Below are 27,004 nucleotides of genomic sequence, written 5' to 3' on the forward strand. Positions count from 1 at the left end.
ACCTTTAATTAAGTGTTGTTCTTCCCTATTTATTTTTTTTTTTCTCACGGGGAGCTTGTCATGTGGTGAGAAGAGTGAAAAGAAAAAGAAGCAAGATTGGGAATTAATGAGGCTGCTTGTTTCATTTGCTCCACCATGTAGGAAATGAAACTTCTGCAAAGAGCAAAGGCAGGAGACTGCAGGAGAGGTCATATCTTTTGGAACAAAGCAAGTGAATATTACAAAGTAAAACTAAGTTGTGTCACTGCTGCTGCTATAGGCTTCCTGCCAGGCCCTAACCACAGTTGCCTCAGTCTGCTTCATAGGCAGTGAATCAACGGCTTAGACACAACAGGGTGAAAAAGAAGTGTGCGGGTCAGCATAGCATGGGCCGACACTAGAGTGCTCTGAAAATCAAAAAAGTCTGAGTCTTTGTAAGAACAGGAAGGCACAGAAACAGGACATGACATCCAGTAGGATTAGGTACCTATTACTATCCTAACTCTATGTGACATGATATAGTTCTTCCATAACAGAAAATTTGCATTTGGCAGAATTCCCCTTGGGACAGTTTTATATTTCCACTCCAACACGTGAAACACCCAAGTTTTCTGAAAGACCTGTACTCTACCTGAAAACAACAACAGAAAGTACTTCCCCGATTTTCCTTCCCATTACCACTAGTACATTAAATGACTTCATTTTGAAGATGAGCCAAGGAGTAGCTTAACAGCTTGTTAGCAGGGAAAAACTAAAGATCTGAAAGCATCTGTGTAGTGATCCTGACCACGAGACCTGCTGAACAGACCCCTTGGCTGTGGGACAAACTTGGCCACCTCATTGTAACAGAGGAGCCTGGAGGCAGCTCCCGCTTGGTGCCAGCAATTACACCACCCGCCTGGCCTTGTCCTTATCTGAAAGTGCAGTGAGACGATGCCATGCAAACATCCTTTAGGAATAGAGTTGTTTTCTCATAAGGAAAATCTTTAATAGCTTGAAGGACCGAAAAGGAGGAACCACTCCTTGGAGGGATCTTCCATGGGAAAATCCACCTCAGGCCTGTCTGATGTGGGGTGCCCAGTTCCTGAAGGGACATAAGAATTACTCACTGTGTTCCTCTCTTCATTCTGTGTTATTAAAATGGTTATTTTATTAATCTGTTTGTTGTTGGGCCTTTCTTACCAACATCCAGAAAGAGCCCTGCACCATCTTTCTCTCTCTCCACCTCTTTCTCTCTCACCTCACCACCACCCGTGGCACAAAACAGTGTCTTATATGGATTTTTTAAAAAACATTTTGCTGTATTTGTGGGAAACAAATACGTGAAAAAATAATTTGAAAACTAGTTACTAAATGTAAGTTTAGATGATACTATCATTTGCTCCATTACATCAGTAAAGCAGGCGTTCCAGTCAGGAGTAGGTTAATGGTGCATAACATGCATGGACAAATTCAAAGAAACAATACTTACTCTGGAGAGTTTCTGCCAAAAAGCCCTGGTGCTACCTGGAAAGCCACAGGGATGGGCTCTGTGGTCAGATGCCTTTACAAGAGCTTTTTCTAGAGTTTATGGACTAAGACCTCTCAAAAGGTTATTTTGTCTACCATTTGTTATGGAAAGATTGAGATATTTTGCAAGTATAACAAGTAGGATTATGCAGCTTGGGCTTTAGGGGATGGAAAAGATAAAGGAGGGATGTAATTCTGTTTAATTGTTTACCCTAGAGATACAAACTAAAACAAAAAAGAGGCCTGTAAAATGCACTGCTGTTGTTACAGTGTATTGGGTTTGTGTGGCAAGGTTTTGATAGCCGGGGGGTGACAGGGGTGGTTTCTGTGAGAAGCTGCTAGAAGCTTCTCCTGTGTCCAACAGAGCCAATGCCAGCTGGCTACAAGGTGGACTCACTGCTGGCCGAGGCTGAGCCCATCAGCAACAGTGGTAGCACCTCTGGGATAATATTTTTAAAGAGGAGCAAAAAAACCCTGCAGCCAAAGAGAGAAGTGTGAATATGTGAGAGCAACAGCTCTGCAGACACCAAGGTCAGTGAGGAAGGAGATGAGGAGGTGCTCCAGGCGCAGGAGCAGAGATTCCCCTGCAGCCTGCGGTGCAGACCAGGCTAGGGCAGGCTGTCCCCCTGCAGCCCATGGAGGTCCACGCTGGAGCAGGTATCCACCTGCAGGCCCATACTAGAGCAGTCTGTTCCTGAAGGACTGACCCCATGGAAGGGACCCACGCTGGAGCAGGAGAATAGTGTGAGGAGTCCTCCCCTGAGGAGGAAAGAGCGTCAGAGACAGTGTGTAGCGAACTGACTGAAACCCCCATTTCCCATCCCGCTGTGCTGCTGGCGGGGAGGACATAGAGAATGCAGAAGTAAAGTTAAGCCAGGGAAGAAGGGATGGGTGGGGGGAAGATGTTTTAAGGTTTGGTTTTATTTCTCATTATCCTACGCTGATCTGGTTGGTAATAAACTAAATTAATTCCCCCAAGGTGAGCATGTTTTGCCTGCGACAGTAACTGGTGAGTGATCTCTCCCTGTCCTTATCTCGACCCATGAGCCTTTTGTTATATTTTCTCTCCCTTGTCCAGCTGAGGAGCGATAGAGCAGCTTGAGTGTGCACCTGGCATGCAAACAGGGTCAACCCGCTACAAAGAGAGAGAGAAACTCACACTTTACTTTCTCCAAGAAGGGCAGAGACAGTCACCCTGACTATATGTCCAGGCTGTGGCCTTGGTACCATCTGGTCAATGGTATCACTAACTACTGTGGTCATGAAGCCACAAGATCATGACATTACACCAGAATGGCTCACAAACTCCTGTGCTGGGAATGGCAGCATGCATAAATAGTGAGTACAGTGGTGAGACCTGCGATTTTCACACTGATTCCCCCCCCACCTTGCTTCTATAGCCACAGCTTGATCATGTGTGAACTGCCCCACTGGCTACTAAACATTTACGGAAATAAAGGTCCTATGAAATGCAGAAACATTCTTAGAAATTTAATGCCAAAAAATATTTTTCTCTTGTGGCCTCAGCTTAATCATAGAGTACCCTCGAATTTTAGATTTAATAAAAGCCTTGCCCTTGGGCCGCAGACAGTGGCTTAGAAATATGACCCATTCACAGCCAGAATAAAAGGAAGGCAAAGAAAAGCACCTTAAGCAGTCTTTACTTTCCAAGACCTCATCTTTGCATCAGCCTCTCGCTATTTTCACAGCCTGACTCATAAAATGCTGAGTGTGTGTGGGAGAGTAGAGTGGGAGTGAAGGGATGGCACTTCCATTTTAAAGATTATTATAAATAGATAAAATGCCAACTGTCTGCATTTTACCCTCAAGACATCATTAACAGTCCAAGATTATTGTCATCGTCTATAACTAATAATGCAAAGATGATTAGTTTTGTTTCGGAGAGTGTCATAAGACTTGACAGCAACACATCCAGCTCGCAAGGTGCGGCTCAAGTCAGGGTTTCTCTGATGTTTCAGTGTTGTTTCTGGTTTTGTTTAAAATGGAGGTTATCAACACAGCGATTTAAAACATGCGCTTGCATGATCACTAGCAGTTGCAATCACACAAAAATCTGCAGTATCATTTACTTTGCACTGCTTGTACCATTTACTTCCTCTTGCTTCTGCCGACGTGAAGTGGTTTCGTTTTCCTTTCTGCACAAGCGCAGGGTGCATTTCAGCCGTGGCCGTCACCCACCGCCACATCCTGCCGGCACTCGGGCTGCAGACCACAGAGTGGAAGGTTTGACTTTCACGTCCAAAAGCAAAGCCTGCTGTCTTTGGCTGTCTAAAAAATGTAGGCAAAGCATGTTGGGTAAAGGCCTAAACTTGGTGATGACAGTGGCACTGGGGTATTGCCATATTTTGAACCCTTCATTCTCTGGGCCACTGTTACACTTCTAAGACAAGATGCATTCAGTAATGTCAACAAAGCCGTCAAGACCCTCATGATGGTGCACATCTATGGATGGGCTTCCAAGCATGGTTGGGAGCTCTTTTTCTCACTGTGCAAGGTATCTGAGAGGGAATCAAGCTGATGTGCGCTTCGAACTTATGGGTCCCTTCCAACTTGAGATATAATATGATTCTATAAAGTGCCAAAAGTGTTTATAGAGAGGAAAACAATTCTGAGAAGTCCCACTAAGGCAGTTCACCACTATCAAGCCAGCTGGCTGGGCTTGCTCGAGTGTAATACAATACAAATGTAAGCACACAGAGTGGCATTGTTTTCCACAACAAAAAGTAAGACACAAGTTAGGGAATCCCACTCTTGGCTCTGAGCAGACTGTTCATCCTCAATGCTGCTAACACAGAAGCACAGACCAACTTCCCAAGGAGCCCCAGGCACAGCTTTTTGCACAGTGATTTCATCTGCTGACATGGTTTTCAGCACACCATGTGCCATGCAGGGGGTAAGCATGCAGGGCCTAGGAGCAACTTGCACCCACCCGCTGCAGATGCTCCCACCCCCTTCAAGCCAGAAAGATTTGCCAGGATAACAAAAGGTCTCTTAGTGAGGTCTTCAGAGGAAAATTACAGACATTCCTGCACAGTGCTGATGTCTACCCAGTGTCTGTGCTTCCCAGCACAGATCCTGGGGGAGTTGAGGCATCAGTGTGCACTGATCCCCTATGGACATAAGTCTGAGATGGGCACTTTGGTGTTCAGCACAGACAAGGTAGCAATGCTTCTGGGTACATAGAGGCTTGCATGATTTTAGGTTCCCAGCAAAGCTTCACAGTCAAACCTCAGATGCTTGTGGACTTGGAGCTACCAGAGTACCTTGGAGATGTCACATACTTGAATTTAAGTACTCCAATGCCACTGAAGGTATCTATAATACAATTATTTCCATGTTTCGATCTTGGCTTCCATGTCAACTGCTAAATAGTGCTGAATGCCTGCTGAATGCTGGCCAGTGCATACAAATGCTGTTGCCTTTATATCATTTTTATTTTTCTAAGAAAACTAAAAGCAGATTTCCAAGAAAATCGTACTGTGCTCCAAACTACAATTTTATAAAGGAAACTTTTTAGAACATTAACTGCAGAGACAGACCAAGGCCTCTTGACTAATAAAGACCTGGCAATAATATGTCTTCTACCACCAAAGCCCCACAAGAGACCTAATTCTGCAAGATACAAACTCAATTATTGTTTGTGATCTTTTGTCTGACATTTAGCAGACTTAGCAAAGACCAGAAAATACAGCTCACTATATTCCCATTCAAACATAATTGTCATTTACTGAGTATTTCCCCACTGGGAAAAAAAATAGTCATGTTTTGACTACCTGTTGTACCACTACATATGAATAATATGCATATATAAATAGACAGTACATACTATCGTGGTCTCTGGCGAACAGCTTTAAGCATAGCAAGGTGGCCATAAAACTCTTTGTGTCACTCAGCTTGCAGTGGTTGTGCAGGAAAAAGTTCCAAAAAGGAGCAAGGTCATGGACATCATGCTGCTTTACTTGTGAAAATGCTCAGGTCTGACGCTAAGCATTTCTCTGAAATGAGGTTTGATCTAGATCTGATCTGACAAGACTCAGGAGTGTGTTTGTAGATTGCACTGCTCCCTCCCCAGGTTACCAGCCAACCTCCCCAAGTCGCTCAGGTGCTCTGGCAGAGATAAGCATAATCTGCGATGACATCTAGGCCACACTGCAAGATAACGCTTCCAGTGTGCTCTTCAAAATACCTGCCAGAAGAGTAGCTTCAGCTACTTAAACATGCATCTACAGTGCATTTGAGGCTAAAGCTGTATTCAGAGCGGCAGAACTAAACAGAACTGCCACCCTCAGGAAAACAATTTCACATTAAGCAGTTTATGTAACTAGTTCTTAAATACACCGGCTTTCTAGAAACACTGTCAAGCACTTAGCCTTAGCTAACCCGTTCAGGTTTGGTTGTTGTTGGGGTTTTTTTAAGAGTACCTGGAAATATTGACCATACAGATTCCTTGAAATCCTTGCACTGGAGGAACATTTCAACCTGCTATTGATTTTCTTTGAGAATGCCGCTTCAGACCAAAACACTGAAGATCTCTTACCTTGAAAATCAGACCTTAAGAGATCTAAGCTGGTGTGGGTGCTGGACGTTTGAGCAAACGCAGACTGCTGGTTTTAGTGTTACCTGTAACATGAACAGTCTTGACTTGGAACCTGCCTGCTTGTATTGGAGAGCACTAAGCAGTTCTTTTGTCCTTGTCTTTTTCTCTTGTACATAATAAATGCATCAAAGGGACCATTTGGGTCTTTTCCAAACTATTGGGACAGTTTCCAAAGCAAAAACTGACTGGTCTGTAGGAAAGCAGGAAAAGAAAGCAAGCATTTTGGCACATACCATCACCTTTCAGGTTGCAAAACAAAGCATGTCATACTGACTTTTGTCCTGAAAGGTATTCAGGCTTAAATATGACACTGGGTCACCAAACTCATATTCTTCAACCCAGCCTGTTCCAAATAGCTGTCAGAGCACTGAAACATATATATATATTTGTATAGCAGTTCATTTTCCTTCAAATTGCTTTGTTTATATTTAGTTCTACCCTTCATGGATGGCTTTGGAATGAATCGTTTTCTTAGATATCAGAAAAAAAGATTCTGTTACAGACTGAATGTTTGCTTGAGGTGGAGGTGATACAAAGGTATCATTAATGGTTAGTGTTTTGATCTGGAACCATAAGGCCAGTCCTGTGACACTCACTGGTTCATGCCGCGTCATCTTAGCAAAGGCTCTGCTACTGTTTAAACACACTTAATACTCACTTTGTGCTGCTGAGAATCTCAGCCTATTTCTAAAACATCCAACTATCTTTAAATAAAACTGCTAAGTATCAGTGGCAATACAGTTTTCAGCATGTAAGAACTTCCTGCTCCTCTTACATTTGTTCTTTCCTTCAAGTGGTTTTTTGTGACAAAGAAACTAAGTAAAGACAACCAACTTTACACAGATATGAATGGCGAAAGTGACATTACTGTGACTGAGAGAAGTCCCTTGAGCGCAAAGAACGCCTCCAGCAAAGCTTTGGAGGGAAGAGGAGAAACAAGCAAAACACAACATGCGTTTTCAAAATTCATTCCAACATCAGAGAGGCACATAAAAGATATGGCATACACTTCAACCCTTCCTTTGCTCAAGTTCCCAGCAAAAACCTGTGCTCACAAGACAAATGGCTGCGAAGTTTAAGATGTTAATACCCCTCACTGGAGGTTACACCTCAGAGCCTTCACAGCTTAGTAAAAATCACTTTGAAAAGCACCTTTATCTCCAGTCACTGGATTTTTGCATGGAAATAGCTGAGGCGAGGGCGAGTGCATACTCTCCACTCCATCAGTTACTCTAACAGTCCCTGCTGAAGACATACAGTGGTAACATCTTAAATGGCACCAGCTAGATTTGCCTGGAGCTCATTTAACCTCTCTTCGAAGTTATGTAGATGGAGACTGAATTAGCTAAGCTACTTTTTCACTAATTTCCCAGCATTATCACAGGCAGGTAACAGTCCTACTGACAACTCTTCTATGCTTTTGTCAAAGATCTCTGTACCTTCCTACTTCCTAGTAGTCAGGAAATGGACTTGCTGTTTTTGGAACTACTAGTGCTCCTGGCTGACCTAAAAACTTCCTTCAGACCCATGGCTGGCAAGGTCATGAACCCACCACAGGGGACTGCTGATTGCCCTGCTGCTTGCAAAAATAGGTAATGCCCTCCCCATAGTTAGACTATTATTGTGTCAGGCACTCCAGGAACTACATCTTGTGTCCAGGCCATTTGCTGTGGTCATTATTTCCTTACCAGAGGTGTGGTCCCATGCATGTGAAGTAATGTTAGTATAGTATTTGATTTCCTCTGAAGAAAAAAATATTAGAAACAAAGTCAACAGTGCTTGTATATAACCTGAAGTGAAGAAGCCTACACAATTCTGGAGCCAGCAGATACATTAAGCATTGCACTGAGAGCAAGGATATACATCCTTGTTCATGTTGTTCCTCTTCTGCTTTCAGAAACAGAGGGAAAATGAATCTCAACTCCCCTGGGCAGTACACAGTCATGTTCTCCTCTGGTTGTTACAGATTTTAGTGCTAAGTTTCTTCTGTCTCTTTTACGTGATGTTCCCAGAAACCCTGAACATATTTATTAGCATTATTAAGAGCATAAATCCAAAATGAGAGGGACATAAAGGTCTCTCCATAGTCTTGTCTTGGCTCCAACTCAGCACTGAGCCTAAAATTTACTGGTTTGGGGTTTTTTGGTTTGGTTTTTTTTTTTTTTACTAAATTTTCAAGACCAGGTCCCCTTCAGAGATTAAAAAGTTGTTGTGAACATGCACAGAGAACTATATCCTGGCTGGGACATGCTGGTGCCCTCCCATACCAAACCGAGCGTCTCAGACAGTCACAAAGCACTTCGCATCTGTCAGCATACTCAGGCTATCCTGTGAACCCATACAATGACTCAGGCTTTCAACAAAATAGAGGCAGAGGAAAAAACAACTGTGGCTATCCGGCAATGCAGAGCTGTCTGATCTCACCCCTAACGCAGAGGGCATGGGCCTCAGTCCCCTTTCTTTCCACCTGTGGAGCACAGGGGTACAGGCACTTATCAGCTCAGGTCTGGAAGCAGAATAGGTGCACTGGAGCAACAGGGCACTGAAGCCAGCAAGCTGTGCTGAGCTCCTGCTCTGTTTCTCTGCTCCAGCTGGCTTGGACCCAGATAGCTCAAGTTTCTCTGTGTATCACTTCCCTGCTCTCCAGATTCTGGGGCCAGCGCACGCAGAGGCAGCCCAGATCTGTTTGCACACAGGATTCAAGTTGTTTTCCTGTTGCGCAAAGCAGAGCAAACAAAGATGAAAGGGGCAGCAGCTGGAATTACACAGCTTTGTGGAGATTCCATAACCATGCGTGCATTTCCTGTATCTGGAAATAAGGAGACACTTTTCAAGCATTTAGCACTTGTAAAAGGCTGCTAAGTAAAGGGAAATTCACCCATCCTGCAACTTTAAGAGCTGCAGCTGCAAAGTGGAAGCACAGAGCAGCAAGCAGTTTGCTTACCCGCTGCTGGTTTCCTCATGCAGCAACTCTTACTTCATACTGGAGGGAGCATTTTTACCTGCTAAGAAGTAGCGGTAAGCTAGAAAACAATCAAAAGGGCTTTTTGTTCTCCCCTCCCACTTTCTGCCTTGAGTGATTTAGAGAAAGAATTGTGAGTAAAATAATCAAAGCCTGAGGTGGCTGTACCATCTTCTGGTTAACACTGCCTGAAAGCATTCAGGGAGTTCCTCATGGGCTTCCTTCAAAAGTCTACAGGACAAAAAAATGAAAGCCTATTACACTTCCAGAGACGAATGAGGTACAGCTACTATTCGTGGCTTTTTGTACACAATCTGGTCCCTCCAAAGGATGGTCATTCTTCAGCTGAATTGTGCCACAAAATTATTTTTATCCCACTGTTATGCTTTTTGGACAGTTACTCAACTATGCTCCTTACAAGAATTCACTTTGCTTTCATTCCAGTTTGCAAATAAAAAGAGAAACAACAGCAATAAGAATTACATAAATTTAAGTATGTGCTTTTATTTTACACTTTCATGGCACATTTTGCTTTGTAAACATTAAATTACTGGTCCTCTTCTTCATATGTTGAAAAATAACTACCAGACATTTGAGAGCATTACCTGAGATTTGGGGGGGGAGGAAAAAAAAGGAGATATGCCATCTTTTTCCTTACTCACATACAGTACAATTTTAGGAAGAACTACAAAAAGGAATGTTTTCCAAAATAGGACAGTTTCCTTTTGACTATAAAGATATAGAAAATGCATCAAAACACCTTAGAATGATCAGCCTTATTCAGAGGATGTTGCAAGTCATCATCTCAAAGAATTCCATTAATGCATAGCTGAAACACTGCATCAGTCCTGCAGCAGCATGATATCAACGTCATCATGAACGCCTTGTAAAAGTAGCTCCCCTGGATAAGTGATAATCTTCCGTCGTTTTGCAGCCTTAAGAGTTCCCACTAGGGCTTCAAAGAGGTTGGCACACTTTTCATCAGCAAAGAGCACACCAAATTTCACGCTGACTTGTCCATCAGCATCTAAATCAAAGATACAACATGAAAACGCATGCAGATTTTCTTTCAGTTAGGAGATTACTGGGGAAACAAAGTGACACACTGTCAGAACGTTGAAAGTACACCCCATGGTGTTTCCCAAGGTACTGGGGAACAGACCATGAATGCTGATGGTAAACAGTAGGCAGAACTCCTCCCTGGATGATTTTCCTTTTTTTCCAGAGACTTATATCGAGGACCATATATCTGCTATGCTTATTTTTACTGATGACTTTCTGAAACCTATTACCAGCACAGGCTATTGAACCCCCTCAAAGCATAAGGAGGAAGTAAATTTTAAATAATTAAAATGGGGGTGTTTCCCTGATTTTTTTCCACTCTTTAATATTTAAGGTTCACATTGAAAAAGCTGCAATGTGAATTTATTTCTCATGCAAAGCAAGAATTTAAAATATATGTTAAGGTTAGCTAAGTTATTCCCAAAAGGCAGATGCAGTCATACAAAATGCAAGACATATACATCCGTTTAGATTTTGAAAAACAAGTGGAACTGAAGGAAATTGCACCAGAACTGAAATATACAAGCAGGTAGCACATCCTCTCCAGAGACGGAGTTTTTACAGGGGCATGTAGTGACAGGACAAGGGGAATGGCTTTAAGCTGAAAGAGGGGAGATTTAGATTAGATACAAGGAAGAAATTCTTCACTGTGAGGGTGATGAGACACTGGTACAGGTCGCCCAGAGAAGCCATGTTCGAGGCCAGGTTGGATGGGGTTTGGAGAAACCTGGTCTAGTGGAAGGTGTCCCTGCCCATGGCGGGGGGGTTGGAACTAGATGATCTTAATGTCCCTTCCAACCCAAACCATTCTATGGTACTATGATCCACAAATTGCACAAATATTTCTAAAGAAAGAGGAGTTTTAATGATGAAAATCAATCTTAAGAGAAAAAGCTACCTTCTAAGCAAATTTAAGGAAGGTTGGCACTACGCCTGTAACTCCTGGATCAGTTTTAGGCATACAGATCAATTCCTTCGAAATAACACTATGATGAACAGAATTGAAGCGTATGAATTCTGAAGTCCAGAAGTTACTGAGGAAGGAGATGGCAGGAAAAGGTCCAGCTTTCTTCTTTGATGGCTGTTGCAAGTGTTGGAAGCCTAAAGGAAAGGGTCATTTTGCAGGTTTTTTTTAGTGGGAGCTGGATTTCAGGCCAACATTCTCTGTGCTGCAGAGGCTTAAACGTTTCGTAACAGAACTACATTACAGGATGGGACACAGTGAACACCATACAGTCCAACAAGTATATATGCATGTTTTCAGGTTACCTGAGCCTACTTAGTTACATTTGTCAAGTTCATAGGTTGATATAACATGACTACATCTGTATGACACGTATGTATAACATGACTACATCTGTATGACTCGTATGTATAACATAACTACATCTGTATGGTCAAGAGAAATTACAATACTTACTTCTGGTTCCCAACCGCCGAATCTCCTCAACTAAGAGGCTAACTTCATGTTCCACATTCATTGTGGTCTAAAAAGTAAAATAAATTTTGACAACGTTATTAGGAAACCCACAAATCCTTTGTGCCATCCTGGCCTATTCTCAGTTCATCAGGAACGTCACAGCACTTTGTAAAACCCAGTAGCCTGGAGATACATGGCTACAAGCTAATTGAGATTTCAGTCTTGAATGGATAGAGTACCTCCACACCTCCATATTGGAGGGAAAGTGAACAGAAACTACGCCCTTGGTACATTCTAAACATAAACTTAAGGAGATAATCTCAAAATATGAAAAATGTGGAAAGGTTGGTGAGGGGGGCAGAGGCAAGAAGTTGTTTGTTTTAAAGCAAGAGCGTAGGCTGCCACAGAATCAGAGAATCCTGTTAACGTCACAGGTCTTCAGAGGCTTTGCAACTTTGCATCAATGCCCTCAATAAAAATGGAACATCTTCTATTTTAACACCTCTCTAGGCTATGTGGTAGATTTGGTTTTTTTAAACCACACCACAGCTTTCCAGTTATCCTAGCAAGACATTTCCAGCATCCATCTGGTAACGGCAGGTCAATGCATGCAGTGCCTGAAAGGACAGCAGCTACCACATACCTGCTACTAAGAGCAGAACTGAAACAAACTATGCAAGTGTCCCAAGGCGGCCAACATTTATTTCCATTCATAGTGATCCCAAGGAACTACTACACTGCCAAACATCCTGTGCACCTCCTTGCTGTGAAACACAGCCATTTTCACCAACCTGCACCAATGCCTCGCAACAGTTTGGCTATATGCAGCTTAGTAGGTGGCAACAGTACAGTCACACAAAACACCATTTGGCTGCAGTGCACCCAGAGTTGTTAACTGCAGGCACCTGAAAGGTGTTTTAGGATCTATGCTGTGCAAAGCTGCATCAATATGATGAAAACGTTAGATGTGGAACTCCTTAAGCAAAAACTGGCGTCAAGATAAGCACAAGGAACTGGGCCCCACAAAGTAAAGCATCAAATGCAGCTTCCACTAGTGCTAAGGATGCAGTCAGGAGCAAAGGTGGTAGAGATTCTGCAGTGAGCACTGTCTGATAGGGCCCAGTGAGCACCAACACCCTCGCTGTGGTTCAAGAAACCAGGATTTCTGCACAGATCTGGTAAATAAGCAGAGTTAAAAAATTGACATCTGGATGCACCACAAACTCTTCCCCTCGTTTCTGTTTTTATTGAGTTAAAAAAGGTAAGAATGACATAGTTCCACCTCCTGACCCCTCATGACTTATCCAAGAGGTAAAAAACCTTTGTAACAGAGTCTGACTTTCAGATCCCAAATTCACTAGCAAAAATATGTCTTTTTAACATGCAAAACTGAGTAAGCTTAGTATCAACATGGGTTTGCAGGCAAAGCCCCATCCAAACCGCTGTTCCATCCTTAACACACAGTAACAACAAACACTGGGGTGGGTATTAACAGACTAGCAGGAAACATTGCAACAGGATGTGCTGCCATGGTACCACCTCTGCAAGCCTGCCTTGGGAGGACACAGCAGTGGGGCTTCTCAGTTTTAACTGCCTTATAGGAATTCTATAAAGTTCTAGATTTTGTTTAAGTGAGCACTGAAGATGTTACTACAAGTCACCAAGGAAAATACAACCCATCTACCAGAAAGCTTACACTGTCGTTATTAATTTGTCAAACCGCCAATTTTAATATTGGTCATTACAACGGCATAATTAGCTTCTCATTAAAGATGTTCTTTTAATTTTAAAAGCTTTTTTTCTTTAACTTTTAACTCTTCAAATTCACTTTAATTTAAAATTATTTCACCTTATGTGAATACACTGTCAATTTAAATAGCAACATTTAGAATAAAAAAAAAAATCTACATTATTATGCACTACTTTTGAGATCAGAGAACTGCGCCTGTGCAAGGAATAAGGAAGACGGAATTGTAGGTATTTTAAGAACACTGAAATATTTACTTTATACCATCATATACTGGACACACCAACTATCAAAAGTGCATGCCAGCTACTAAACTCTAATATTTGTGATGCCGATACGCTGCTGGAAGCCAGCACGGGTTTTCAGTACAACCAAACTTCTCGTTATTCGCTGGCAATTCCCCTCACGGTTATTTAGCACCAGCATACCTCCGCAGCCGCCGCACCGAGCCCTCCCCCTGCAGAGCCCTCCCGTACCGCAGAAGATGGCTCCTCGGACGGACGGGCCGCGCTTGGAGGCAGAGCGCGGGCCCCTTCCACTGAGGCATCCTCCCCGCCCCGCCGAGCTTTGCGGGGCACGGGCGGGCCGGGGCTCCCACCGGGGAACGGGCCCGCCTGGGCGCGGAGCTGCCGCACCCGCTCCCGCCCGCCGCTGCCCGGGCAGCGCCTTTGCCGCCGGGGCGGAGGGAAGGACAGCTCCCCGGAGCGCAGCGCAGCGCAGCGCGGTGCTGCCGGCCCGCTCCCGCTCCCGCTCCCCGCCGCCACTCACCCGCTGCCGTCGCCGCTGCCGCCGGGAGGGGCCGCTGCCAAGCAGCGCGGCGGCGGCGGGGCGGGCGGCGGAAGGCGGAGGCAGGGCGAAGGGGCGGGCGGCGGTTACTCGGCCTCCGCTGGGGCCTCGCCCCGCCCGGCCGCCAGAGGGGCCAGGCCGCTTCCCGGAGCGGCGCCCCCGGGCGAGTTGGGTTGTGCCGTTGCTGGCTGCAGGAGGGGTCCACCTGCCGGGACCCCTCTGCCCGCGGCATGGGGGTCTGCTGGCGGCAACGTGCGCCGGGCGACCCGGCTCTGGCGCCAGGACCTGCTCCCCCTCGGCCCCTGCGTTCCCACTTGGAGGACCGTGTCGTTCTCTCCGCCGTGAGGACTTCACTCTTTGCCACATCAGCGACTCCCAACTTTGTCACATCTGTGGATTTCACCGGCACGCCGCGTTCTTTTCAAAGAAAGGCATTAGTGAGTGAGTTTGTTGGGTAAAATGCCTTCCAAGGCCAGCTCGTCAGTAACTCCCTCTCTTCCCATAGATCAGCTCTCAACACACCGTGTTGGTTCAGTCACCTTATGTTACTATACCACGCATCATACTCTCCGTCTCCACTGGCTTCCCCAGGTGACACAATGACACATTCTCTTCTTAGAATCATAGAATCATAGAATACTAAGGGTTGGAAAGGACCTTAAGAATCATCTAGTTCCAACCCTCCTGCCATGGGCAGGGGCACCTCGCACTAAACCACGTCACCCAAGACTCCATCCAACCTGGCCTTGAACACTGCCAGGGATGGAGCATTCACAACTTCCTCGACAGCCTGTTCCAGTGCCTCACCACTCCCACAGTAAAGAACTTCTTCCTTATATCTAACCAGAACTTCCCCTGTTTTAGTTTGAACCCATTACCCCTTGTCCTATCACTACAGTCCCTAACGAAGAGTCCCACTCTGGCATCCTTGTAGGCCCCCTTCAGATACTGGAAGGCTGCCCACATTTGTTTTCTCCTAGGAAAGCAGTTCTCTTTCCAGAGAAAGCGAATGAGCAAGGTTAACATCATCTACCTTCAACAAAGTCACATTGCAGTTTATCTAAATTTCCATTCAGTGCCTCACCCTTGCACTCTACACTGTGGAGAGAATGCGATTTATTTTTTTCCATGTTGTATCTTGGTATTTGCTATTTCTCTTGTCTTTCTTGCTTCCTCTTCACCTCACAGACATGTTTACATCTTCCCTCAAGGACACAGGCATTAAAACAAAAGCTGCATTAACTCCTACAAAGCAGTGAGGCTGCCGCCAACCCGCTAGTCGGAGGCAAGGCTCACACCGCATGTCTTTGGAAAATTCTCACTGGCATAGCTCAAGGCATTGCCGTTCCCATCTGTCTCTCCCACCTCCTTATCAGGCATGACTGCCCCTCCAGCAGAGTCGGTATGAGAAGCTATTTCCAGCCCTTGCGATTCACATTTTCATGCATTAGCTTCTGAAGGTGAGGCAGAGATATTTTCTCAGACTGTGAGCTGTGCCAGTTAGGTCTGGTCCCTTACTACACTCTCCCACCCCTGGTGTAAGGATGAATAAATAGCTAACGGCACCTTAAACCACTACAACAAGCTCTGCTACGGCTCGTTTGGCAGAACCTGCAGCTAGATAAATTGATTTGCACAGTGGAAATGATGCCAAGAAGATCACATTTTTTACCACTCTAGGGATGTATAACTGGAGTCCAAAGCCCTTTGCTTTTCCAAGGGATTTTTTTTTTTTTGATGTTGGTGTTTTTATTAAAAGATTATCTTTTCCTCAGAATAATCAGTAACAGAATCTTGGTTAGTCAAAAAAACCCCCATGCCGGTTTCTGCTCCAGGAGCTATATATGCAGCAGGTAACAGCGTATCAAAACATTTTCCTGAACAGAGTAACTGTATTTAACATCAGTAAGGGGTGCTCTTTTCAAAAAGCAAACCCTGATAGTTAGGAAAACAAGTTAAGAGTGAAAGGGCTATGCTCCTGAGTCAATAATGAAATTAATGAAATTTAAGTCTGTCTGAATTGAATCAAAAGACAGTGGAGAATTCTCAGAAAAATGTAGTATCTGAAAAGCACTGATGCTCTGTGCATAGGATGGCATACTTGCTTATGTTAAGGCATAATGCTTTGCTTAAGATCTTCATTTTGTTGGCCACACAATGGTAAATACTACAGTAATAAGGATAGACTTTTAAAGAAAATCTGAGATAAACCTTTCAAAAGAGAATCTAATTAGTGTGTTAGCAAATATGGCAAATATTCCAGTTATTTAGCAGTATAGAAGTGCTTATCTTCTGTTTTTATTGTTAACAACATGCTTTCAGTTGTATAATGCATGTACTCTAGATTTCTTAATCATTAGAACACCACTACATTTGCACAAATAATGTAGGCCTTTGTTTTATTGTTATTATGGATATATGGGTTTATGTTTGAGTAATAGATTGGGACTTTTAAGACCCAATGATGATGAAACCTGTGTTAGAAATTCTTTTCTGTTTTGAATTGTAGCCCCTGATTTAAAAGAAGCAGATCAGCTATACATCTGAGAAAGATGAACAAAAATCTGTAATCCTTTATCTTATTTCCTTTTAACCACCCCTTTTATTTTAAGGAAGTACATTTTTTCTGTCTTTTGAAAAGAAAGTGTGATGTACCCAAGTATTGGTCCCCAGGAACACATCAGGAGCTTATCGACACATGGTATGCTTTCGTTACTATTTCTGTCATGGCCTTTCTTTGTCATGTAATGTTCAAATAATTCTAGGTAAATAAGTAATCTAAACCATCTGTTACCATGACAATTAAGGGAACAGTGATGCTGCCAAAGTATGAAAATGAGCTGGTCAGCATCAGGACTAAGTGACTGCTTATGTCCCTATAGGGATGGCTGCAGAGAGCAGGAAATGTGAAAATTATGGAGATGGTGATTTTCAGCCGTTCTGCTTCCACAAAATGATACTTAAAAAAAAAAAAAAAAGTTCAAAATTGTCCTTTACAAGTTCACAGGACAGACATGGAAATATTGCTCATATATATTTCATATCACTGGTTAAGGTAATCATCGGACTCATAATTCATTATGCATTTTATCTGCATTTACTAAGACAGCTCCCCAAAACTCATGAGATTCTGCCTTAAAACAGACTGTTCTAATTTGACCTTTCTTGGTGTCTCACTGTACTACCGTCCCCCAGATGCACAGTTTTACATGAAGGCAGCCAAACAGAGGAATTATGCAACACAACATTTAAAAAACATAGCTTGAGAACACCACGGGATCTGATCAAACAGTCAATTTAAGCCAGCATTTTGCCTCAAGCAGTGACCAGGAGTAGGCATTTGGAAAACAGTATAATCAACAAAAACTACCAGTTGGTCCCTTGGTTTCTCTCCTGGTTCCTGGCACTTACTGGAGCAAGTAATTATTCCATCTTCTCTTTCTCCATCGCGTTCATGCCTATAGCTCTCCCATCACTCGTCGTATTTTCAAGCTGAAGAGCCCTAGTTTTTTTTAATCTCATGTGAGATTAATGCCTTTCCATGTTTCTGATTCTTCTTCTTGTTCTTTATAATTTTTCGAATAGTTCCATGCTCTTTTCTGGGATTGAATTAGTAGAACCATCAGCATTACTCAGCACATGGGTATACAAAGACATAATAATGTTTCCCATTTTGTTCTCATTCCCAACATTTTACTTGCCTTTTTGAAAAGTGCTGAGCACTATCCACAGTGATTCAAAAACTATTTCCAAAGTAGTAGTAACTAATTGTTCTCTTACAGATAATTAGGATTATTTCCCCCCTACTATATTACTTTGCATTTTTCAGTACCATCAGCTGTTTTACTGTGTGATTTGACATAGGATCACATAAGCTTTTGTCTCCTCTTTTCCTATGTCATCAGCAGCAGCCTCGAAGAACACAGGCCCAAACAGAGATGGTGCTAAGAGCACACTAGCAACCTCTCTCTGTCATGAAACTTGACCATCAGCTCTACATCTTTTTCTCCTCCTACCTTTCAGCTGCTAATTGATTCTGAATGGAGCCTGTCGTCTCACCCCATGAGAAATTAGTTTTGTAAAAGTATTTAATGTTTACAGTAAACATGTTGTAAACATATCTGTTGTAACAGGTTTCTCCAGAGACAGGCATGTAGCAGCATGGGCCAAGCCTGAAAAATGTAGGAGAAAGTTACAAGGTCATCTGCTAGGTAATGGCCATTCTTTTTATGGTTGCCAACATGTATCGACTGAATATTCTCACTCTACTAATATAACTTGATAACCCTTGCTGTTCTTGTTCTGTACAATACTTGTTCTGTGCAATACTGTTCTCTTGAATTTTTGTTGCATTATATGTGCTTGTGAGTAGGCAGACATACGCACCACACGTGCATACAAAGTTCTCCATTGAGATCCTCCCCAGCTAAAATCCACTAGAACTGCCACCGTGATTTGCAGATTTCACTGCTAGAAGAGATTAACTTATCTGTCTTCTTACCTAGTCTGGGTCTTACTTTGTTATTTCAACACATTTTTGTATGACTTGTTGATTTAGTAGAGACATGAGTTCCTGCTGCACATGCCTGTGTCACATCCCTTTGCTTTAACAGCAGCAACTAATACCTGTGCAAAGTGCTAGAGATTCTCCTTACCGTCTCCAAAGCTGGACAGAAACTACAGTGCTGTGATTCAACCAGGAGTGTGCATACGTGCCTTGCCTTAGCCCAGCCCCATCAGGTATCTGTGCCGTTGGCCTGCCGTGAGTCACTTCTCAACATGGGTGTGCCATATTATGAAACCCACTGTAGGGCTGTGACTCAACACGAAGCTGTAAAGCCACTCCAGCCCAGGCTGAAACAGGTCTTTAAAAATATGTCTTCTCATGAGTTAAAGATTCCAAGTAGTAGACTTGAAACCCGCAGTGGCTGCTGGCAGTCTTGACTCTTGAATGAGCACTTCCATTGAGGTAAATGGAATGACTCACACTGTGAGTGTGTCAGACACTCAACTATGTCCATCTAGGAGGGGACTTACTTCAGAGGGCATCAAACCCTAATCCACTAGGTGCCTCCAACAATGCAATGCTGCTGCTTCTTAAAATAAGCCTGTAAATCTCTACTATAGTTGAATATAAAAGAGAAGGAGTATTTAAAGTCTTGATGTGAATCACAAAATCACTTGTTCTACACCTAACCAAAGAATAAACCTTTGCCTGGAATGATGCTCTATCAGTGCAGCCTAAAAGACTGGGCCCATAATTTCAGTTATACATGTACATAGCACACTGTAAGAAGAACTACAGGGTGACCCTGATCATGTGTCTGAGAGTACTTGAGAACTGTAAGACTGAACTCAAACCTTCCCTAAATATTCACAAAGTCAGAATTAGTAGGGGGTTTATTTTGAGCTTGGGTGATGCCTTTCTGCACGAGAGGATGTGAAGTAAAGAGGATGTGCAGTCATGTCTTGAGGGAGCAGAGTATCAAAAACTGTTTGGAGACAGTTTACAAAGAGAAAAAGAAATATAAACAGCTGATTGTATTTAGTGTGGTTTGTAGTGTTCTTTGCTATAACAGCTGAATATTTGAGAGAAAGGAACATGAAGACTAATTACTTCCTCAGATTCCTGGTATCAAAAAATCTCTTGTAGCAAGGAAACTCCATACATCTCCTGTTTTCCAGCCAGCATGGTAACAGCTGAATCATTCAGTCCCTCTGTCCACTTGCTTGGTATGAATCATGGAAATAAAATCACCGCCCCTTCTCCCTTTCTCTCTGCACATATACATACATATTGACATTTTGGGGACTTTTCAGAAAACCAAAAATACTGGTTTTGCATAAAGACGTCAAAAAACAGTAGCAGAGATGACAGCTACAGTAATATAGAATTACTATTCGCATCCACATCAAACATAGCTCTAGGTGTAATATCTTTATTTATTAGTTTCATATAAATTTCCTTCCTAAATCTCAGGCATTTATAAAGACTCATGACAGAAGTACATCACATCTTGTCCTCAAGGAAATTTTACTGAAATGGACCTGTGGATTGGCATTTGTCAGAATGCATTTACTTAACATACAAAATATTGTCATGGCAAAAATCATTACATTAAAATTTTTTTTAGTGAAATGTCAAGACCTCCTGCTGGCCATGCAAGAATGGTTCACAGGAGTTTACAGTTGGGTAAAAAACATAAGAAAACTTTCTTTATCGCTGGATTAATGACAGTTAATAACAATTTAATACAAAAAACCTGTTTATAAGCATTTTTTAGGGATAAACCTGGAATTTTGCTAGTCTGCATTCCAGGTTCTTAGCTCAAACCTGTGTTTAAGGTGCACACTGAATCATTTGTATCTGATAATTTTCACAGTTACACTGAATTTACACTATATTTTGAAGCCAAGTACAGGAGCACTTTATCGGTTCCTGCATATGGGTAAGTGTATTTTGGGGGTCAAATTTACATATCAAATGCCTTTTAAGAATTCTTTTCTGGTTTCAAGATACGATGCCTGCTCTGAAATCCAAATGAGGTTCAAATTTGTAACTGATGAAACTTTATTAATTTCATTGGAACTGCAGCCAGTGAAAGTCTGGCTATTGATCCTAAAGAATTTTATCTGAAACTGTTTGGAATCGCAACACAGGACAATGATGAGACTCTCTATGCAGCTTCCCATAGCGCACTGCTAATGGTCTCACCTATGACCTCATAGTGTGGGAGAAATTTCTGTCATGGTGTAGAAGGTCAAACTGTATCCTGATTTCAAACAGTAGACAAATATCTACCGGGGAAGTACTGACAAGAACGTCAAATTAATTTAAACTTTTAAACACACCATATGGTTTGATTATGAATGATGTGCCAGTTTCCTCCGTGTAACACCTAAGATTTATGAATTTTCATACAATTTTCATCATTCACAATCGTAATTGTGAATCCCAAGCTTCTGGGAGAAGTCTTACCCTTTTTTATTTTTCCTCAAGGAAATTTTGTCCAAGCATCTCTACCATGTTGGAGAAGCTTAGATTTAAACACACCATTAAGAAAATTAAGTATAACCATCTTCTTGTTTGGTTCCTAGTTATCCTATGTAATTGTGTTACATATATATAAATAATATTTGCTTCTCAAGGCTTTGTGACATCATAGTTTGAAGCAAAATATTATTTGTTCTCTGTCACACAAATAGCACAAATGAATCTCACTTCCCTTCTGTTTACTGAAGGAAGCACAAAAGCTGTCTTGCACACATACAAGCGCTTTCTTTGTGAACTGTTACAGAAAATTCCCAATGTACTTCCTCTGAATTCAAGTCTTCCTTATGTAAGTTAAATCACCTTTAGCTTCCTTCCGCTATTAGGAACTAGCATATTACTCCATTCTAAAAAATTCATCTCCATTTTGAATTTAATGGAAACTTATAAAATAATATTAGATGACATGGAAGTATGCTTCTGATGGTCTGCAAATTCGGCAGAAACAACGATGGGGGGAGGTGTTAATGGTTCCAGAACTTGTATATGTATTTCTGCTCTAAAAACCATAAATAATTGTATTACAGTGCTAACAGGAAATAGAAAAGGGAGGTGTAGTTTATTATTTTCTTTAGACAATCAGTTGCGTCACAGACTAAGCAAAGTAAATCAGGGTGGGATGAGGAACTTTGCAGCTACATAACCATGGTACACATGTCCGTCAGAGAGAAAAGGTACACGTGGGCACAGGTACATTGTCTGGCATAAGGTACAGGGGAAATATTAAGCATCTTTCTCAAGACTACATTCAGGAGAGGTGGGTCTTAAAATGGAAATAAAAAACAGAGCAAGGACTTTTTCTCAGTTATTTTACAGAGTCACGTAGCTGAAGCCATAAGAGGATGCTTGACAGAAGTCCTCTGTGTGGAGAAAAACTGGAGAAATGGTCTAAACCAGAAGCAACTGATCATTAGGCCAATTAGTGGCTCAGTTCTGTCCAGTACTAAGAGACACATGCAAAGCCAGCTTTCCCGCTTTCCTCCTATTGAATTATTTCACATGCCAGTGGAAGCAAAGGGGAAAAGAGATCTGATGGAAAAATGTAGTCAGAGCCTAACCCCTTGTTTTTATTTAAAACGGTGGGTTGTGACCTTTCATGCTCTAATCCTTTAGAAGACTTCCCTTGACCTCAGCTGACACTTTCTCAGTGCACCTTTCAGAAGAAAGGCTGACCATGATGCACACTGTCTAAAATGGCCAGTGTTGCCATTGCAGTAGGATGTACATCAGCTGTGGAAAACTGTTTATCTATCTGCAGGTGTTAGCAAAATAGGACTGCTGTGAACTGCATAAAGAACAATTAACAATCTCCCTGAAAAGCTAGGAGGCATTTAATGAATCACTGGGTAAAGTGCAGTAGCTAAGATTTTGGGTAGGAGTTGAAAGACCCTTAATTTTCAGTCAGGTTTTTAAACTGTATTACCTGTGCATACACACTACATAGGTATTCATCTCACCAGACTTTAGCTACCTGAAAGTAAGGTGTCTATTTCAAGTTAGTTACTTTATTAGCTCTCTGCATGTGCACATAGTTATGTGTCTACAGTAAAGATGACAGATAAATATCTCACCTTCCAAAAAGCACCACTGTAGAGAGAGCTTCAATAGAGATTCATCAGTCAGAGATGAAAACTAACTTTTAGATAGCTAAAGAAACATGGAAAAATAATAGTTCATTTGTCACAGCTGTAGGCTAAGAGACATATAAAGTACCAAGGCTGTACTGTTGACCCCATTCCATCAATTAACCAAAGATTCTCTAAGCAAGCACAGAAATTATCCTCAGTATTCATAGCTTCTCACAATAGCAAGTAGTCATCAATAAAGACTTGGTACATCAAGTTAATTGGTTACTGCAGATCAGAATGTTTCCATCACAGAGGCAGACAGAAGGTGGAAAGACTAGTATCTCACACCAGAAGAAAGGCAGGCAGTTTTTCATTCACTTACTTTCTAAGGAATACACATCCTTTAATTTGTTACTGGGAAGTAGAGTTTGTATGTGTTCCCAAGCTAAAAACTGACTGTACAGCCTATTTTTCTCACAGGTCAGATGTGAGGAAACAGAGTCATTTCACTTCCTTCAAAATCTCTATATAAAGAGAGGAGGAAAATGGGACCAGACCTATTGTTCTTACAGTTTCCTGCCTCCTTTTTCACTATGCCTCATTCAAAAAAGCAAGGGTCTGCCACTTTGAGTGCATCATCTCTATTTAGTGTATTTGGGTATTTAATAATATATAAATTGCTGTTGCAGTACACAGACAATATCAGAAAAGCCTGTATTGATAAAAAGGTTGTACGTCAAAGGTAGCTGCTGCCTCTGTTTTTCTTTCATGTAAAATACAGTAGCTCTTCATTCACAGTGTCCTCTCTCTTCCAAGATCAAAAGATCAAACTACACAAATAAATTAATTAGCTTTCTGCAAAATCTCAATAAACTATTTCTGTGTTTCTTTTTCTCAGCTGTTTATCCTAAGTCTTCAGTCATTTGAATGGCTGGAGTATGATGATCAAATACAAGCAAGAGAAGTTCGAAGTACATTCAGCCCACTCTTGGCTGTGCTAGTCCAAGGCATTTTGCCAGGGTTGCAGTAATTCTCATCGGAATGAACTGGAAGTGGTATGAGAAGTTTCTGTTCTCACTCAGCAATGAGCTGTAACTGGAGGTCTGGAGAAGCAAGCATGAGCATGCTGTATGCTCCCAGCAAGCTCTGGTGTGCTGCCCAGTGCTATTTCCTCTATCTGTAGGAGATCCTCCGTGAAGGAATTGCAGATATTGTGGCCAAGGCATGTCCTCTCCATCTCTTATAGACACCTATAAAAACAAGCACTACCCGGACATTTCCCAAAGCAGGCCATGAAGAAACCTACTAGTAGATCTCTCTCTGGGTGGGGAGAAGAAAAGGGAGATGAGATAGCCTGCTACTTTCTAGCACCTGTTCAAGCTAGGTGTTCAAGGCTGCCACTTTAACCAGGTAACAGCAGTACCTGGACTCCTGCAAAGAATCAGCATTGCCTTTTATTGCAACCGTTGTTTGATCTAACAGGGAGTACAAAGGACGTACCAATTCAGACACAGCCTTTCAAGTCAGGGAGGTGGCTATACTTTCTAATCCCTCTTAGCCTGAAAGAAAAGGAGCATGGGAAGAGTAATGATGCAAAGAGCTGCTTTTATTTCACCCTCCAGAAAAAGAGATACACGCTTCATGCACTCAGAGTATTCTCTCCACTCTGTCACAGATACAAATCCTGGCAAAGGAAGGGCTTTGGTGGGAAGCACACACAAGGGCACCTTCAAGTTAGCAGTTACAGGAGAAAAATGTGTGGATAGCAAAAGATGCAATTGTCTCTGCATTTATGCACATATATTTGTTCCATCCTGCCAGTTCCTAATAAGCTCATTTTATGATTAATTTAAAGAACTGTAAGATCTGAACCCTTTTCTAGAAGGAACAGGGACAAATAAAGTACTTGGCAATGAACCCACTTAAATTCGGAGAGCTGTAGTACCATATAGGCTTAGCCCCAATTCTACCAAATATAGTCCCTCTAAAATGACTGGAACAGAACATGGTGTTTCAAAACCAAAGAAATGTAATTTCTTTAGAACATTTGAACATGTGCTAATTAAGTATATTTCCACTCTGCTCAAATAATAGGCTTAGTTCAAATAACATTTATTGATTTTACATTACAGGACTGTCATTAGCATTTGCTAACTGAGTCAAGTTTAGCAGGAAGTTATATTGGTAAGAGCTTCATTTCAGTAATTATTTATACACTAACAGGAAAACTACATTTTTCTTCTCTGACATCTTGAGTCTCCTAATGCAAGCAGAAGAACTTCCAGTTCTGTGTATGCTGTGTATTTGAATATGCGTGAATTGGAATGATAGTGCATTGAAACTACTACCATATTTCAAAATCAGTTTATGCTCCCCAAAACACTAATGTAGATGCAAAATTATGCTCCTCAGCATGATGGAGTTATTCTAGCTTTTACAGCAATACATATAAGCTGGGGACATGGAAGTGAGATCAATGACCTAAACATAAGCAGGGTTTTGGCTGTTGGGGTCAGAGCCAGCTGCCAGAGGGGCAGAGACAGCCGGGGCCGACCATGTCCCATGGGAGCTGCCTTCATCTGAGGCTGTGCTGTAGGGCCTGGACAGAGCTGCAGCCCCACCACATTGCAGCCCTGTCTGTCCCTGGCCATAGGCCGCTGGGCCAGACCTCCCAGCCCTGCCCAGTGCCATGGCTGGGGGGGTGGGATGGGACTTCTGTGGGCAAATACGGCCACTGCCTGCCCTGTCATCACACTTGGTTCCCAGCTTCCCTGAAAATAAGCTTGGATAAAGAGATGTAATTGGAAATAGATCTTCAAAATAAGTCAAGATGTTCAGAAGAAAAAAAAGATAACAGAAAAAAAACCCTGTCACGTAAAGATTAGAAAGTGTGAAGAAATAAGAGTGTAAAACATATTAAAGCAAAGCTATATATATACACAGAGAGACCTTAATTATCAGGCTCCTTCCTACAGTCACCACAGATGGAGCATACAGCATTCTTAATATCCCTCCTATACCTCAAACATCAGAGAAATGTCATAACAGTGTTGTTTTTAACAAAATAAGATTTGAAAGCACACTGGGGTGTTTTTGATCTAGAGGACTGTAAGAAAAAGAAATAAACTAGATTATTGCTATCTTAAACAAATATAAGACACAGAGAGAGTTTTACGTTTATGTATCTTAACACATCAAGAGCAGCCTACATCACCATAGACAAAAAAGAAGGGATTCAAATCCTTGGGAAACTGACCTTAATGGAAAACAGCTAAAAGAATGGGCTAAGCCAAATTCTGACCAAGAGGCAGAATCACACTATGAAATAACAAACCCACAAATCCAGAACGGAGAAGGTACCAAAGCACAAGGAAAAGGCTAGTTGGAGTATGAATCCCAAGACCATCAACATTGTGGAGGATTGTATTGCCAGTGTGAGGAAGAAATACGTGGAAAGAAAGGCTAAAGGGGGAAATTAACCCTTAAGTTAATTTAAAGGGGGAAATAAAATCCTTAAGTAACTGATTATAATTGAAAACTGTTGAGGAAAAAAATAGTAAGATGGAAACTAAAATCTAAGTAAATTGAAAAGAAAAGATACATTTATATATACAGCTAAAAGCAGAAAATAGGAAAAGGAAGGAGTGAGTATGTGTGAGAGATGTGAAGTTTTGCTTTCAGCACCTCTTCCCACCTTGTAACCAATCTCTGACAAATTCATTAATGTGCCAGAAGTTTCCTGAAGTGGCCATTAACAACCTTCCCGGACAGCGATCATTATTCAGTGGAATAATGATCCCTTATGAAGGGACAACATCCTTTTCCATCAGCAAGTTACAGTGCACTTCCACATTCAGGGAGCAAGAGGAAAGAGTGAGAAGTACCAGAACAATGAGAACTGATCAAGGTTCCAGGCAGACAGGAGCTAAGTAAATAAAGGTAGTGAAGGAGGTGTAAGGTTGTTTTCAGACTAGCTGGGGCTTCAGTAATTTAAATTTTAGGGCTTCAAAACAAAGAAAGATATTGAGGGACTGCAATAGTAACCCAAATCTTTAAGAAAAAGTAATTTGAATATAACCTTATCATATTGATACCAACTTCAAGGAAGTTGTTATCAATATGTAAATAATTTTATAAAGAATTATATATGTTAGATAGTGCCAAAAAGCATAAAGAAAAGTTAAACTATCTTACCCCTTCTGACTCTATGAAACTGCAGAGAATATATTTATAAAAGAGGATGCACACACTGTCATGAATAATCTGTAAATAAATATGGCAGCAAGACCAGAGGGATTTATA

The 27,004-nt window shown here is 42.0% G+C and overlaps 1 protein-coding gene across 4 annotated transcripts in view; it reads right to left on the reverse strand.

Moving 5' to 3' along the window:
• Nucleotides 1-9,547: 9,547 nt before the first annotated feature.
• ABRACL (ABRA C-terminal like) overlaps nucleotides 9,548-27,004 on the reverse strand; it is a 28,256-nt gene continuing 10,799 nt past the window's right edge. The window contains exons 1-3 of one of the 4 annotated variants that reach the window (XM_030489631.1): nucleotides 14,066-14,224; nucleotides 11,551-11,617; nucleotides 9,548-10,095 (exon numbers count right to left, since the gene is read on the reverse strand). In XM_030489631.1, the coding sequence (XP_030345491.1) occupies nucleotides 9,911-10,095; nucleotides 11,551-11,611 (246 nt within the window). In that variant the 5' untranslated portion in view covers nucleotides 11,612-11,617; nucleotides 14,066-14,224 and the 3' untranslated portion in view covers nucleotides 9,548-9,910. Of the gene's footprint in view, nucleotides 10,096-11,550; nucleotides 11,618-13,725; nucleotides 13,745-13,773; nucleotides 14,225-27,004 lie in introns of those variants that run through there. The other 3 variants (XM_030489632.1, XM_030489633.1, XM_030489634.1) reach the window with 3 other exon arrangements.

The sequence above is a fragment of the Strigops habroptila genome, chromosome 6 (assembly GCF_004027225.2).
Source record: "Strigops habroptila isolate Jane chromosome 6, bStrHab1.2.pri, whole genome shotgun sequence".
NCBI lineage: Eukaryota > Metazoa > Chordata > Aves > Psittaciformes > Psittacidae > Strigops > Strigops habroptila.